Source organism: Lepidochelys kempii, chromosome 6 (assembly GCF_965140285.1).
Source record: "Lepidochelys kempii isolate rLepKem1 chromosome 6, rLepKem1.hap1, whole genome shotgun sequence".
NCBI lineage: Eukaryota > Metazoa > Chordata > Testudines > Cheloniidae > Lepidochelys > Lepidochelys kempii.
The window spans coordinates 120,537,730-120,555,301 of NC_136385.1; the positions used below are offsets into that span (position 1 = coordinate 120,537,730).

Below are 17,572 nucleotides of genomic sequence, written 5' to 3' on the forward strand. Positions count from 1 at the left end.
TGTTCTAAATTCCTGTCTAAATCCTTATAATCTCACTCAGGCTAGGAAGGTATTTATACTGCGCTAGTCACCGTGGTATTTAATGACGTGGACATCATGTAAATAAACATTGAAATAAGAGTATTCTTTAGTGATCATGGACACTAAGGAACTAATACATATGGTTCCGTACGAGAAGCCCCAGATCAGCTATAGGACTAGTTACCATACTATATAGGATATCATTGCAGGGGTATCATCCTGTATGCCATCCAATAGGATGGCTCAAAACTGTATAGAAGGAGATGGTAACTGCATTAGGCTAAGCAGAAATCACCCCTCATGTAAAGATGTGTGATTATAAAAACCGTGAACAGCATTAAAAATACCATTTGGAAGGGTGGACTTCAAAGAGCAGAGGTCCATCCACTCAGGCCCAGTTTCAACACGGTTAAAAATCATCCAATGAAAGGAAGAGCATGGCATTTTATTTTCCTGGATGACAGGAATTCAGGGATTAAAGTTTTTTTTAAAAAAAAGTCCTTCATCCTCCCCATCAGTTAGTAGGAGTTACAAGATACAGGGTAACCAAGGAGCAGCATGGGTGGGTGTCCTCAGCCAGCCTGTTGTGTTGTTAACATGTCTTCATTAGACTTCAAAAACATGTGACCCATTGTGACTAAAAGTACACTGGTAACTCCTGCCGCCTAGTGGTAAAAACATTTCCTTTCTAAAATAATGAATGACAATGTCATTTTAAAAACAAAGCAATTAAGCTTTATTAATGTAACTTCATGGAAAGAACAGAAATGAATACAGGAGGAAATTCACCCCTGTGCAGAGAGCGAGCATAAAGACTATACATCACTTTAGCCCCACTAAGCCCTGTTTTGATAACTTAAATGTCGTCTGCACAGGAGTGAATTTCACCTCCAGTCAATACATGTCTCTCTGCAAAAGGACCCAATCATGCTCCCAGAAACTAACATAAATCCAGTTATTGTGGGTTGCAGCTGGCATGGCTGAGGACAGAATTTGGCCCAAGCACTATAAATCACAATTAACCATGTTAATTTGAAATCTATTTATTTTTTAGTGTCTCTATTATTTTGTTTTAATTTATTATTATAGGCGCACGGATGTTTACCGCTCCTCTCAGACAATCCTGATAACAAACCAAGCTCTCTCAATTGGGGGGATTCTCCCAGGAAACATTTTAATTAAATAAAGTCACAGCAAAGTAGGGTAGCTGTTACTGGCAGAAAGTCCTGTCACAGTAGATCTGAGCTCTAGTAATATCTAACATTACCAGACCTTTCCAAACATATTTCTATGCAATCCATTAGTGAGGTTATTAACCTGGGTCCTTGTACCTTTGTGCTATGAAAACCAAAGTGAGATTCAACTAAGGCCCTCTGTACTTGTGAGAGGGCTGATATATAAACCCTGTTTCTGTTCAGGATAGGTTGCTTTGTGAAATACATAAACTCTAACAAAAATCCTCCTCCATTACGTGGGAGTAGCTTCCCATGGCTCCACCCCAAGCTGACATGGTGCTTGAGCTCTCCGGCTGGCTGTTGCACCACTCAAATGAAACACGAACACCATCAGTCAGGTTGCTGCCAGAGCGCACTCCTTCCCTGTTAGGGATTCACCAAGCAGCAGTGAAGTATGTGTGATTAAAGAATAATTTCTTCTATGGCCCTCTGAGGGAAAAGGCAGACTCTATGAGACGTCAGTAGAAGACAGACTAGTAATAGCTAGAAATGAGTTGTAGCTGTTTGAAAGAGCTTCAGTACCTAAGGTACTTGGATCTCCATGGGAAGGATGGTTTAGCTCATCGAATGTACGTCCACATGCTGAGAGACAGCTATTCTACATTGGGCTGGCCCAATGTTCACTAAAGTCAATGGGACTCTTTCCATTGACTTGAGTGGGTTTTTGATCAGACTCTGCATTAGCTAGTAAGATGTACTAGAGCCAACAGGTTTTTCCCCAAAATCTAATTCTTTGAGGTTGCAGAGTTGTGCTGTAGTGGGGGCAGCGCAGTCTCATTCAATTCTCTAACCAGGATCTCTAGGTCTGAGATCCCCCACTGACCAGTTCAGAGGATTGTGTGGAGAAGGGAGGCTCAGAGTATGTCGGGTGGTTGGCACTGAAACAGGCTCTGTTGCCAGGAAGGACGGCACAGCAGGTCTCCCCCATCATTGCAGCTTTGTTAAGCAGCTCGGAACGAGGCAGGATTTTGCCAGGCAAACGGAGATGATGATGCTAGAGGTAGAACTTGCTAGAACCTTTGCCCTGCCCTCAACCCCATCAGTGGCATGCAGAAACCGCGACTACAGCAGGTTTCAAGGGAACTGTCCGTGAATGCTTTGCTATCCACTCAGCTCTGCTTATAGGAGGTGAGGAAAAATACTCAGGAAGCCTCCATGCTACCCAGTGCGTGGGGAGCAATGTGGAAGCTGAGCCATACTCACAGGAGTCTGAAAACAGTAGAAAAGCTGGGTGAGGAATGGGTGGCTCCTGGCCAGGGACAGGATGCGCTTCTCTGTCATGGTGCATTCCACATCGTCATCCTGGAGAATAACATCCTTCTTCAGCACCTTCACGGCATACAGCTGGTCCGTCTCTTTTATTTTGGCAAGCATCACCTAAACCAAAGCAAGAGAATGAACCATACAGGCTAAATCCTGCTCTCTCCCACACAAGTATGGCAGGAGGACACAGGGGCCTCTCACACAACCTAGCAGGAGATGGAAGACAGCATATCTTCACGGCACACAGTCGTGAAGTCCAGCCAACTAGCGAGGTCAGTGTCAGCGGACGTGGGCGTGGCCACCAGTGTGACCATCTAGTGACAAAGCTAGCTAGCATGTGTGCTGCCATGAGAGCAGGCCCTATCCAGCAGAAGTGGCCATGCAAGTTGCTCAATGCTGTAAGGAGCAGCAAATCTCTCCTAGACCTGGTCAGTGGCATCCTTCCCAGTGCCCACAGGAATCCTCTACCATAACACACACCATGCCATGCCATCTGTCCCACCTTGCTGCATAATCAGAGTTTGGCCCATTCACCAGTTTTGACTGCACCATTTGCACAATGGCTTTGAGGCAAAAACCAGGCCCATGGTTTCCTGGTAGATGGAGAGTGAGCTCTGAACTGCATTGAGCTCTGACACTATTACCTTGCATCTTTTAAAGGAGAAAGAAAAGGAATACTTGTGGCAACTTAGAGACTAACCAATTTATTTGAGCATAAGCTTTCGTGAGCTACAGCTCACTTCATGAAGTGCCACAAGTACTCCTTTTCTTTTTGCGAATACAGACTAACACGGCTGTTACTCTGAAACCTTTAAAGGAGAAGTTCATCTTCCCAAGGAAGTGCTGCACAAGTGAGCATACTTGACATTTCTGTTATGCTCCCTTGCATGCGGAAATTATTCTTTTGGTTGTGGCTGTTTTCCCCTTTTGTTGTAGTCAGTGTTTCAGTTTGTGGTTGGTTTTATATTCCCCTCCTCTCCCCTCTATAGCGGGACTTTCTGCATATATGTGTAATCACCATGATATTCACACGTGCTGAGCTCCCATGCAGCGCCCACTGATTTCCAGTCATGTTTCTCCTGACAGGGATCTTACCTTTTATCTGGTTTGGGAAGCACCTCATGTACTTGGGAGCCACTAAAATAACAAACAACAACAACGACACTACTATTTCGTGAAGAGCCAGGAATAAAACTCACCTTCCCAAAACTGCCCTTTCCCAACACTCGGATGAAGGTGAAGTCTTTGATCCCGAACCTGCTTGCTGAACTTCCACTCACACCGTTGCCGTCGTTTGGACTTTCTTTTCCCTGGCGCCTCAGCGTGGATCTTGAAACTAATTTCTGGGGAGGAAAATAACCGAGTTTGTCTAAAAATTGTATTTCCACTATGATATGCTGCAGTGTTTACTAATGATGTATCTGTCTGGGTACGTCTGCTGTGCTCAGCTGCACTGTACTGCAGCTGAAATACATTGGGCATAACATCACTCCAGGTGTCATGTGCAACAAGCCCACCCACCATCATCCGTGGCCACAAAGAAACATAAGAACTGGTTCTTGCTCTGTGTTTGACCTTGTAAAGTCACTTTGCTAAACCTAACAGGCAAGCCTGACCTCCCTACTTTGGAAATAGGAGAGCTGAGTGAAAAAACCTGGGAATCTTCCATCTGAATTATTGGGATATGAATAAATATGGCTACTTAATACCTCACAGCATGAATAATATCAGTGACATTTGGAATCCAAAAGATTTGTGTCTAGTCATTTCCCCTTCTCAGCCTCCCTTCCTGCTTACTAGCTACCTCCCTACCACTGCTTCCTCCTTCAATACAAATTCCTTTGAAGCTTTCTCCTCCCTAACTATAGGGCAGATCCAATTTAATGGTTTCCCTTTACATTTTCAAGAGTACTGCCAGTATCAATATCTTTCTACCGCTATTATTTTTGCAGTAGTTAGATCAAGTCAATATCCAGTACTCTCTGTTCATGGCTCTACAGATGTGGGTGCATAGACAAGCCCCAAATACTTACAAAATAAAGGAGACTCTTGCTCCTTTCCCTTCCCCCCGAACTTAGTCACACACAGATTTCTTGAGCTCCACCTTGTGACTGTTTCATAGTAATGCAAAATTCACAGCTGCACAATGAGACCTTTGACAAGGCCAATGTTACAGTAATTGAAAATTCAGCTGTGCAGAATGAAACAAAACCATTTGGAACAGCTCCCCAAATCCCTAACAAATATAAGCTCCCAACACATCCTGATAACTTAATCACATCCTTTACCTCACAAACAATTAGGAAAGCCCACTATGTACCAGGGCACAGATACGTTGTATCTATATGTTGTGCAGATTATACGGAGGACATACTACAGTGTCTGCTTGTTCAGAGCACAGGCTGCCCCCATTGAAATCAATGGGTGCTTTGGGAGCTCTGTAAATCAGAGAATAAATGATTAACTCTATTACAGTTTGTGTTATGGACAGACGGATGATGATGAGAGATTTGAAAATCCCTGTAGGCCTATTTTGCTATGAGCTTGATCCAAAGCCCACTGAAGTCAACAGGGGCAAGAACCTCAACTTGTCCCATTGATAGGCTATGCAGATTTACATCATCTGAGGCTCTGACCTGGGAATCTTTCCACTGAGTTCAGCAGGCTTTGGATCAGGCCCTTTGTAGCTGGAGAATCAGCATATTATTTGTCTTTCTTTTCCTCTACGTCTCTTTCTTCTTCCTGTTCTCTTTCTTTTGCCTGTTCTATTTCTTCCTTACCTTGGTTCTACATGAAGACTAAGATGGTTTTATGACTTACGCCAATATACAAGTGTTAACTTCCTCTAGTTATATGTTGAAATTTGTCATGTCTGATTATTTATTTTGTCACTTTTTAGGTTTTATTTATTTTACCTTTTTATGTATTTTTTGAGAAATATTAGTCATCATAAAATTGAACAAACCATTATAAGTGGATAGGTTACCAAGGCCTACTCTTATTTTCTGGGCTGCACAGAGGTTTTGGGGGGTCTGGGACAAAATCTGAAACTGAGGCCCTACCAGCCTTCCAAAAAATTTACCATGGAAATGAAATAGTTTAAGTAGAATATTACTGAAAAACTTTAAAGCTGATTTATTATCACAAAAGACAAGTCATCACACCATGTTTATCTTTCTTACTCTTCTTGACAAACACATTTCTGATGCTATCATAATTTGGGCTCTTTGCAAGATCACACACTGTTAGCATCACTTAGGCCAATATATGCATTTTTGGCTCATGGTAAATCAGAGGCAGTTTTTAAATCAGGGCTGACTTGTTTGAGTGCTCTCCTTCGGAAAGTGAAATCAGTATGGAAATGAAAATCCTTAGAGCAACACAGGTCTGTGGGAAAACACACTGCAGTTCTTTTTCATAAATCTTGTTTAATTTAACTGTAGTTACTTTTCCAAATAGCGTCTCTCTCTTAGATTGTTAAAAAAGGTGAATTTCCTCTTCTATTAAATCTCACAAGTAGACTTTTGATAGTTCTCGAGCTTTTGTGATATTGGAATTGGCATAATTTATAATTGGCTTCCAAATAAATGAAAACATGCTGTTGATTTTTGAAGCGGGTTCAGATCTTCTTCTATTTGTGTGGATAAGCGAGTCTAAAGCAACATAAAAAATGTCAACCCTGAACTCAGTTTCTTGGTTTTCATGGTTGTACGTGGTGGTCCTGTCTTCACCATAGTGTGTTTTCCTCCTTCTGCTTCTTTTCTTCTTGAAATCTTTTTGAAGGCCCAGGTCCACTTCTACAAGTTTTGACTAGTCAAGAATCAGAGGCCAAGATTCTCAAAGGCGCTCCAGTTCACTTAGGAGTCATTTCGTCAGCCTTGATTCTTCATCAAGTGTAAGCTCAGAGTCTTGAAGTAAACTCCTTAAGATGCCAATGGCTTGTAGAGCTTTAAACCAGAAAGTAGCCAGTAAAACAAATTTGAAAGAGTTTAACCATTTAGACAAACATTCCACTTCGCTGCATAAGTCCACGGGCAAATCAAATTCTTCCTTCAGTTTCACCAAAGGTTGTAGAATTTCCCCTCTCTAGTGGTTTCACTGCTTCAATTCCTGCACCGGGTTTGCTACATACTATGCAACAAAATGTTTGCAGCTTCCATCGGACAGGACTGGAACAGAATATATCCACTGACAGACTGATCAGGCAGAGAAATGGTTTTGTACCTTTGCTTATTTCTATTGATATACAGACCCTCTTTAATTTTATTCCCGATACGTGAATGACTAACATGTAGAATTGTAACCCACCCTCTTCATAAAATTCCATATGAGTTTTATTTAAGCTAGAGTGCCTTCATCACTTGCCCTTATACAGATCAGTAATAAATAAAGACTCATGCTATTCAAAGACTGACTGTCTCACATGCAGGCTGTGCAGAGAGTACTGCAGCAGGACCTCCTACTTTTATATGGAGTCCGTCACAGCATTGTAAGCCTTTTTTCCATTTTCTGCATTTTCTTGTCTTTGGAATTCATGTAGTATAATTGGGTTGTGCATAGTAGTTGTGCATATTGTTCCTTGGGCTTGGAGGCCCCCTCAAATGTGGGGAGGGCTCAGGGCAAACTCCCTTGTTTTCCCCTCCCCTCATCACCTTGGCCAGCCCTGCTTATTTTCATAAATATTTACAGACATTTTCACTCTTTGTTACATTAAATTTTATAACGGTCTAAATAGATTGCAGAATACTTTAAAATACATGAATATACAGCGCACACTTAGGCCTCAATCCTACAAACTCTTACGCACAATAGGACTAATCAAGTACTTAAAGTTAGGCATCTGTGTACTGTTTGCAGGACTGGGGCATTATACCCCTGGAAAGTTCCCACTGTTATATTGACCTCTCAGCTGAAGGGATAGGGGCTGCTTTCAATATAACTCCAATAAATAATAATATCTAGTTCTTACATAGCACTTCCTAACCATAGATGTCAAAGCACTGTACAAAAAAGGTGACCACCATGACTGCTGTTTTACAGATGGCTAAATTGAGACAGAGGGAGGTGCAGCGACTTGTCCAAGATCAGCCAGAAAAGCAGTAGCAGAACTGGGAATAGAACCTAGGTCTCCTGAGTCCCTGTGTAGTGCTCAATTCACTAGGTAACACTGTCTCTCTATTTGCCAGTGGACATGTCCCTGAATAACACTGACCTTTAAACTAGATTTGGGGCTGGATTCTCCTCTCACTTGTACAACTCAGGCACAGTTCAATGGAGTTTCACTGCTGTAAGTGTGAGAGGGGAATCAGACCCTGGATTTTGCCATATTTTACATTGACCTAACAGGAAGAAACACACATTGAAGCCTCTGCAATACAAGCTTGGAAACTAAACATTCATTTTCCAGATGAGGTGTTTGTTGAATGTCACAGAACAAAAGGCAATTGGTCCAGTGCACCCCGCAATGCCATTCATTCTAACCAAAGCCCTAACCAACTTCTCTTGTGCTTGTACAAACGACACGGCTGTAAACTCTGATAAAGAAAAGAGAAAAGTCTCACCGAATTTGGAGAAATATTTCCTGGCTGCAGGCCCATACATGCCAAGGTTTTGGCCAGTTCTGCTGCATTCACCCCACAGTTGGGTGCCACGTTGGCTTGGCACCTAATATGTACATTCATTTTACACACTGAGGGGGTGAAAAATAAAATCAAATGAACAACTGGAACAATGCTGAGAGAAAGGCTCAGAATGTTACTGCTGAAAAATAACATGGACTAAAGGATTTCACTCCAGAAAATCTACATCACTGCCCTGATCCTGAGCTACAGAAGCCAAAGAGAACAAGGCTATGGACATCAGGTGACAGTACACCAAACATGATGCAACATGGTCAGATGTCCATTTGTGTACATGTATGAGTGTGCTGGGTACAAGGGGTACATACACTACTTTGAAGCTATGCCCACAGGTACAAATTAGCTCCAGGATGCCATGGAACTTAGTGACACACTTCAACAGTGGTTGTCAAAAAAGCTGGATGAATAATTGATGTTTCAGTTTGCTGGGAAAACTGAAAATTTTAAAATTATTATCAGGGGACCAAAAAGTTGAAAAAAAAAATGTTGGGAGTTCCACAAAATATTTCATTTAGTTTTTGAGCTTTTTTAAAGGTGGTTTTTAATTTTTTAAGGTTTTTTTCAACCAAAACTATTCAGCTAATTTGAGACAAAATTGCAAAATGTTTTGGTCAATTTGAATCTGCATTTTTTTAGCAAAAAAAATTTGACGAAATTTTTTTGCCCAATTCTAGTTTACAACTCTCTAATTTCACATCCATATCATTCAACAGAAAACTCACACAGACAGAGAACATTGGGGGAGGTGAAGGCAGATGGAGATAGAGCACTGGTTACTTAAAAGGCTTGATAATAATAGTCATCAAACAAAAACTAAATGCTGGAAAAGCCTTTTCAGTCAATTAACCATGTGACAAAGAGCCATGTTAATCAACAAACACTGATGACTTTTCCCCTGTTAATGTTTTTTTCCCGCTACCTTGTTAGTATTCACTGCTTAAGCAAAGGCTCTCAGGTACATAGAAAGAGCAATGCTAGAAGTAGCAATATCCATGAGTAGTTTCAGCTATGTGAGTGAAAGAAAATTGGACAAACAGTGCAAATTAGAATCCACTCTGCAGCCTGGAAAAACAAGAGCTATAAATCACTTTTGTATCCACGGACTAGAGAGGAGTGTAATATTCTTTCAACAGTTTAAGCTAAAATATACAGGAAATTGTTCCTCAGTTCTTTGATTTTCCACACATCCATAGAAGTTTTCCTAAGAAAGCCTGAAGAAAGAATAAGGCTGGCTTACTTTTACACTGTAGCCCTTGCCGCATTATCCCCCACAGCAAAGAACCACAATGATCGCAGAAGGTTGGTACTTTGTAGTTGTGGATCCTAAACTTGTGAGGAATGTTGATTCCAAATCTTTGTTCCAAAACCTGAGAAAGAATCAAAAAGACACACAGGGTAGAAAACTCCGTGTGTGTGTGTGTATATATATATGAATACACAGATATACAAGATAATTTTATTAATAAAAAGTACATTAATGTAAGAGCAGGGGGTTGGACTAGATGAGCTCCTGAGGTCTCTTCCAACCCTAATTTTCTATGATTAGGAACAACTGCAGAATTATTTTAAAAAATCCCAGTTCTGAAAGTGTCATCTTTGTTCTCCACTGCATTGTAATTTACTGAATGAGAATGCTGTAATGTATTGACTGAGCTCTAATCAGCAATCAACCTGCTCTGGCAGATTTTTTGACATGCCTTGTAAGTAGAACAAAGTAGATTTTACAAAGGATTCATTAGCTAATTTCAAATTCTGACAATGAACTTGGAATTATTAAAACTAGATGGGACTTCTATTTGCCTCATCACAAATCTATCTCAAGCCATTTAAGTACTGAATACAAATTATTGCTAACTATAGGAGTTTGTTACTAACTAATCAGCATTAAAATGTTTAACTTATGCATCACATGCAAAAATAAAATTCTTTAAAATGCTGACTCTCTCTATCATTTTTAGTACATGGCAACAGTTTTCCCAGGCCTTCCAAAATTCCTCATCTCTTTTTTACCACTTCTTATCAATGTTTATTTCCATTTTGGACACTGATTCATCTCCACTTCTCCCCCACCCCTCTCCCACACACACATCTGGGGTTATCCCTCTTTTCCAGTGTGAACTATTTAGATCACAAATGCAGAATCAGAAAACTTCAGAAAACGTTACACATGTTGAACAAATGGATCCTGTTTTATTTTGTGCCTCAACATTTCGGCCCTGGCAGATTGAAAGGTGAATCCATTATCTTAAGTAATTAAAAATATAGGTGCTAATGGAACAACAAGTTTCAAGTCAATTATACCTCTTGAACTTTCTCTCTCTCTTTTTTAAAAAAAAGATTAGGTCTTTTTTTCATTGAAGTGATTAATTGCCATCTTGAGAGATTCGGTATTTGACTGACATTTTAGGATTGGTAAGAAGACATTAAAGTTTAGTTCAACAGTTCTGGTAAGAAATAGTGAACAACGGCATCTGTTCGCATGTTCTGGAAAGAACATTATTGGTTACAATACACCTTTTGTGGTGTAGATTTACTCCATGACTAGTAATATTCCTCATGGATCTTGGTCCTGGATGGATACTATAGAAACACAGGACATAGGATGGGAAGTGATCATCTGGGTCAGAGTCCAGCCGCCTGCTCTCGCAGGCAACCCTGTCATATAATCCCATTCATAAATTTATCAAGCTCCGCCTTAAAATTAGTTAGGTTGTTTGTCTTCACTACTCCTATTCCGAGGATTGTTCCAGAGCCTCCCTCCTCTGATGGTTTGGAACCTTTTCCTAGTTTCCAGCCTAACTTTATTCATGGACAGTTTATACCCATTTGTTCTTGTCCCAACATTGTCCTTTAGGTGAAACAGCTCTTCTCTCTCCCTGGTGTTTACTCCCTGATGTCTTTATAAAGCGCAATCATATCCCTTCTCAGGCTTCATGTTGCTAGGTTAAACATACCAAGCTATTTTATTCTTCTCTTCTAAGAAAGGGTCTATAATTCCCCTGATTACCCTAGCAGCCCTTCTCTGAATTTCTGGTTTTATCATGGACTGGGACATGGGTAGTCTGAACCAGTGGTGAGGGCCCAGGCATGGCCTAGTGGGTAGAGCTGAAGCTCTTCCTAGTGGTTGGAGCCAGGAACAGGAACCAGGAGTCAGAGCCAGGAGATGAACAAGGGTACAGGGCTGGCAGACTGGAACTGGACAGGAACAACGCATGAACAGGTCTGGAATGAGGCTGGAAACAAGCAGGTGATCGCAGCTGTGGGGGTAAATGTTCAGCAGCATGCAACCTGCTGCTGAGTTTAAATGCAGACGTGTAGGCTCCTCACAGCCAATCAGGAGGCCAGCCAATCAGGTGATGCTGCCACAACCCAACTAGGCTCATGAATCAACCTGAGAGCTGAGCCAGCCAACACCAGGCTCAGCTGAGGGAAATCGGGCCCAGAGTTCTTAACAGTTTTGAATTAATCCTTCTTGAACATGGGTAACCAGAATTGTACCTAGTATTCCAGATGAAGTCTTACCAGCACTTTGTACAATGGCAGAAATACTTCCCAATTTCTAGAGGAAATACCTCACCTGATACCTCCTAAATATTATCAAGCTCTAGGAATGAGCCATACAATTCACCAAACAGTCACATCCTTACCTAAAAGTGTGCCAAACAGAGCAAAAGCTATGGAAGAAGGAAGAATTAATAATAATAATAAAAGATCAAGAGGTGATTTGATTATGGTGTACAAGTACTTTCTTCAGGGGGAAAACAGCTACTAAGGGGCTCTTTAAGGTGTAACAAGGAGTCCAAGCCAGAGAAATTCAAACTAGAAATAAGACAATTATTTAAAAGTGAGGGTGATTAATCATTGGAACAAACTGCCAAGGGGAGTGGTAGATTCTCCAGCTCTGGAAGTCTTCAGATCAAGACTGGATGCAAACACAACAGGCTTTAGTCAAACACAAATTATTGGGCTCAATAGAGGATGAAATTCTATGGCCTCTGTTATGCAACAGGTTATACCATATGATCTAAATGGTCACTTCTGGCCTTAAAATCTATGAATCTGTGAATGGAGATAAGAAGCCAAAGAAGGATAAATTCCACTATTTTGCAACCACTACCACCCACATAAACCTGAAGATTCAGGAAGTCTTACGATCCAAGTAACCAACTGTGACTTTACCTTGGTGTCTGTCTTGTCAATATTGTTTTGGCACGTGCAGGCTGTAACAATTAGATGATGGCAACGCTTGTGTACAACACAGGTGCATACTAGGAAACAAAAGAAGCATATTGAACTTTATCAAAAAAGACTTAAAATGTATAAAACAATAAACTGGGCTCTCCTAGATTCCATGTAAATCATCAGCAGATAATGGAACAATAGGAGAAACGTACATCCTGGCTGAGATTTTCAAAGCCACCTAAAGGATTTGGATATCCAGTTTCCATTAATTTTAACAGAAATTGGAGCCCAAATCCTCTAAGAAGCTTAGAAAATCTCAGCCCATATAAATATCGGGAGATACATGCAGAAATGTCAGTGCAATCCAAACATGACTAACAATGAACTAAATCAATATGACCACCGAAATCTTCCAATGAAGAATATTACAGGTGATGCAAACAAAGGCCATAGAGGACATTGATTTGATAAATTTCAGACCCCAGACAAAGTCCAAGGCAGTGCCTCCAAGAAGGGATATTTGTGAGGCCAAATGTAACTCACTGGTGAGTGTGTGTCTAGAGATCCCCCCATAGCCTTACGCTTGCTTGCACTCGCAAGGGCCTATCAGTAAATGAACCCTTTCTTTTTGTTGAGCTTAGGCAGGAGACATTTGGTTTATCTGCAGTTCAGGTCCATGTGAACGCACTGGTGTCCCAGCACACCTCGTAAGAGCCAAGCTTCATTATTAGACTTACTGAAAGACCATTCCTGCAGGAAGCCAACTTAGAGGGCACAGGGAAAGGGAGAGGCCAAGACAAACTGATGAGAATTCATTAAACAGAAAAAAATACTGTAAAAATCAATACAGCATATTACTTTGCATTAGGCAAAAATAGTAGGTCAAACCACAAAGTTTCCTTTTGAAGTAATTTCTCTAATGTCAATTGGTTTTAATTGCATTGTTAAAGGAATTATTGCAGGGAAAAGCCATCCACCCAGGGGCCTGGAGACTGCATGCCTAATGAAGGCTGGGCACTATGTTGACGTGACACAGGTCCCAAACTGACAATAAGCTACGAGGAGCTCCACTGACTTCAGTGGGGCTCAGTGAAGTGGCAGGAGTCCACCCCCATGGAGCACAGGATTGGGGCCATAGCATGATAATGTTTCTGCGTGCATATGTATGAGCATACTCTCATGCAGCCAGCCTGATAGCTGCTAATTCACACCTTCTTGGTTGGCTCAAAGAGCAGAATGAATAGCGACTTCAGAGAAAAGAGCTGGCAGGATGGCCCTGCTGGAAGAAGATGCATCTCAGTGTTGGAATATTCAATAATATATGGTATATGGATATAACACTTTACCTTGGCACTGGTATCCCTGCTTCCCAAATACTCCCCTGTTCAAAACAAAACAAAACATGGAACGTGATTCACAATCACAAACCAAAACAGTTTGGCAGTAGTCTCATGAGGGCAGAACTGAAAGGCAATGAAGCCCAAGCATTCTGTTTTCCAAAGCAAACAGCCAGTGGTGACAAGAAGACAGTGAGCTGGCTGAGATTCAGTGCATGTAACAAAGGGACAAGGAAGGCTTTGGCTCACAGGGTAGGCTGACAAAATGCATCTTTCTTTCCAAATTAAATCTCTCACTGTATTTCCTTAAGTACTTCACCTACATTACTCTAAACAAAACAATTATTATTTGGACCAGATTACACGAGCTCCATAATTACCTCTGAAGGCCTCATGTTCCATATGGAACGGAGAGACATAACAGAGTGGGAGATAATTACCTCTCCCTCTACCCACGCTCTTCTCAACCATTTCAGTTAAATGGATTGTTACCCCCTAATCTTTCTACCCATATTAGTTCCACATCTATTAACCTGCTCTTTATGCCTTGAATGGTTTTTGTCTCCTCATCCACCCAGCGCTCTCTCTCTCTTCCTTCAAACCCACTTCTGCAAACAGCCATTCCTGCTTTCTTCTCACCATCAGTAATTCACTCAGCATCAACTGAACTGCTGTCCAGGGTCTCGTACAACCATTAGTCTTGTCTAACTCAGGCTGTAAGATCTGTTTCTCAATCAACATTTGTAAAGCACCATGTAACTAATTCAGTATTGATTGCTGCATGGGGGTATACCTGCTAGACAGAGTGTAAAGGTACGGTTATGGGCTTGTCTACATGGTCACTTAGCACATGGTAAGCTGGGGTGTAAATCTACAAAGCACCAGCTTGCTGTGTACTAACTCACAGCATGGACCCTGCTACTATGCACTAAAAGTTCTGTGGTGCACTTTGACCTACTGCTGCAGTAGTGGGGTTCACATGGCAACTTAAGTGTGCAGCAGACTAGTGAGATGTACAATCACGACCTAGGATGACATGTGCTCACCATGTGCACAAACCCACAGTGGAAGGAAAGGCCCAGGTTGTTGTTTTTTAAGTCATTCTTACCAGATAAACTCCTTGCAGTGGGAGCAGTACGTTGGTTGTCGCAAATATGTAGCCATAAATTTGTGCCCGTTGACTTGATGTACTCTTCTTCGCATAGCCCTCTGGCGTTTCCGAGTAAAATTTTTAAAAATTCTCTCTCTCTGGAGGGTTCCTATACAGAAAAAAAAAATACAACGTAAAAATTAATTTATGATTATCTATAGAACAGGGAGAATAATTATTAGTTTATATAATGCTTTTGACCATATATCTCGGAGCGCTTTACAAGGTTATCAATCATAATAACCCCAATTTAAAGACAGGGAAATTACAGAGAGAAATTATTTGGGCCAGATCACAGAACAAGACAATGGCAAAGAGAGGAACTGAACCCACATCTCCAGAGTGTCAGTCCAGTGTCCTATCCACTAGATCATAATTTTCACTTGCTCGATGAATGCTATTTACCTCACCTTTGGTGCTCTCATGCTATATCTAAGCATCACCCTTTGGGGGATTTTTTCCTTTAAGTATTAAACAAAACGTAAAGGCCTGATCAGTGGTTTTAGGGGACTCAATTTTTTGGTGCCCACCTGGCGGCCTCTTAAAGGAGCCTGCTTTATCAGAGTTGTGGCATTTAGCACTTTCTGAAAATAAGGCCCCTTTAAGTTCTCTCACTTTGTGCGCACAAACTGAATTACTCCAAATCACTACTCAATTAAAAAATGTAGGACTAATTTAGCCATATAAAAACATCTTCCCGCAAAGCTAAAGTTATGCAAAACATGCACTGACTCATTTCTAAAGCACAGAAATGCTGTCTATATCAATAAAGCCATTCACAGATATTAACGGATATCTAACATAAAATCATAGTGGTCTTGCATTTTCCTATATACAGAGCACTTTTAATCTAGAACGACCCCAGCACTGACCAGGTTTGACCTTGCGTAGCTTCTCAGATCAAAGGCAGTAGACATTTGCATCAGATAAGACATGAATATTGCAAGGAACAGGCCAGTCTAGGTGTACTGCTGCCCTCTACTGGATGGAATCAGAGCTGATCAACCGTGTATTGTGCTACACTTACTGTAGAATGCTAATGGAGAGTCTCCTCTAGTGAAAGTGCTCAGGGCCCAGGCCTTGGGATAGGAGATTAAAGGTTCTATTCAAGTTGGTGTCAGGAAGTTCTGCATGCCATGGTGTTCAGCATAGTGACAACTCAGGAGACTGTCGAGCTGCAGACTCATTCGCCTATTAGCTTATGATCGACACCACTTCCCCTAATCATATCTGAAAGTGTACCTACTAGTACCAGAGGTGATGCGTCGGGGTGGGGCACATGGGGTCACATGCCCTACTCCTCTCCCTCACCCCCCAATTTGCTGCTTGACTTATATTGAGCATGCTCAGTAATGGCTGCTGAAGCCGCTACCCTCACTCTTCCCCCCACACTATCGGCATGTATGGGTCATCTCTGGCTACTAGTGTAATAACCACCACATTTACCTCCTAAGAATGGCCTGACAGAATGTACCCATGTCCACACCCTACATGCTACTGTTATAATCTTTGTACAAGGTATATCTTGTAAGGTATCATTAGAAAATTCATAATTCGCTGGTCAATATTGTCCTGATAAAATGTGTGTGGCAACATTGTATGTGCGGTTATAAGATTTCCCCATATGATGTTAACGATAAGTTTCAAACATGTGGCAAACAGGTCTGTCCGCACGTAAGTAGTAAACACGGTTATCAAGCAGGAAGGGAGACAAAGGAAGCTAAAACAGGTGGCAAAACCAGCAGGAAACATCCTTACATATAGATACTCTATCTCCTGAATCTCAGCTAGAAATGTTTTCCAAGTGGGGGACTGACACTATAAAAAGGAAGAACAACCAACCCCAGGCACCCTATCCTCTCTCTCTCTTCCTCCCTCCATCAATTCACTGCTTGAGAAGGGACAAAGGGAGCAGCCATTGAACAGAAAAGGGTTCCTGGCCTAAGAAGTCGGGCCAGTCAGACTGTTGAGAGCATGTGGTGAGAAAACTTTGCTTTGAACTTAACATTGTTTGTCAACTTAGGCCTTACTTGTGTTTTATCTTTATTTTTCTTGTAACCGTTTCTGACTTTTATGCCTCATTACTTGGATACACTTAAAATCTCTCTCTTTGTAGTTAATAAACTTGTTTTACTGTTTTATCTAATCCATTGTGTCTGAACTGAAGTGTGTGAAGAACTATTTGAAATAATAAACTGGCATATTATTATCTTGAAGAAATAAAGGACCTAACACACTTGTATCATCCAGACAAGGGTGGGCAGTACAGGACATATACTTCTGGGGGAAATCTAAGACTGGGAGTGAGTTGGGGTCACTCTGTACTATAAGCAAGGCTGGTAAGAGCCAAAGCACGGCTGGCTGGCTGCAGCGCTCACAGACACAGAGCTGGGAGTGACTTGCATGCTGGAGACCTTTTGTGATCCAGGAGGGAGGCTACAACAGCAAAGCAGTGTGAAGGGCACTCCAGGTTAGAGGGCAGGGGCCACACAGCTCCCCGTTAGTCGGGACTGTATCCTCAGTATGTCACAAATGGGTTGAAAAATTTTCCCATTTTTCAACCAGCTCTGCCCATTAGACATTTTTTTAAACAACAAAAAATGCTGCCAAATTGATCAAGGCTTGAGGGGGGAAAGAGTTAAACATCGTAAGCATATTTCATGGTCCTTTCTGCAGGAACAGAGATAGAGGAAGTCATGCTATCAGTGCGGCAGCCAACCATTTCAAAGGGACGCCAACCATATG

At 41.5% G+C, this 17,572-nt stretch overlaps 1 protein-coding gene across 1 annotated transcript in view; it reads right to left on the reverse strand.

Moving 5' to 3' along the window:
- Positions 1 to 17,572, reverse strand: part of PRKCH (protein kinase C eta) — a 168,778-nt gene that overhangs the window by 83,291 nt on the left and 67,915 nt on the right. The window contains exons 3-9 of the mRNA XM_073349907.2: positions 14,786 to 14,936; positions 13,687 to 13,721; positions 12,338 to 12,426; positions 9,396 to 9,525; positions 8,081 to 8,208; positions 3,719 to 3,862; positions 2,460 to 2,633 (exon numbers count right to left, since the gene is read on the reverse strand). Coding sequence (XP_073206008.1) covers positions 2,460 to 2,633; positions 3,719 to 3,862; positions 8,081 to 8,208; positions 9,396 to 9,525; positions 12,338 to 12,426; positions 13,687 to 13,721; positions 14,786 to 14,936 — 851 coding nt within the window. The remainder of the gene's footprint in view (positions 1 to 2,459; positions 2,634 to 3,718; positions 3,863 to 8,080; positions 8,209 to 9,395; positions 9,526 to 12,337; positions 12,427 to 13,686; positions 13,722 to 14,785; positions 14,937 to 17,572) is intronic.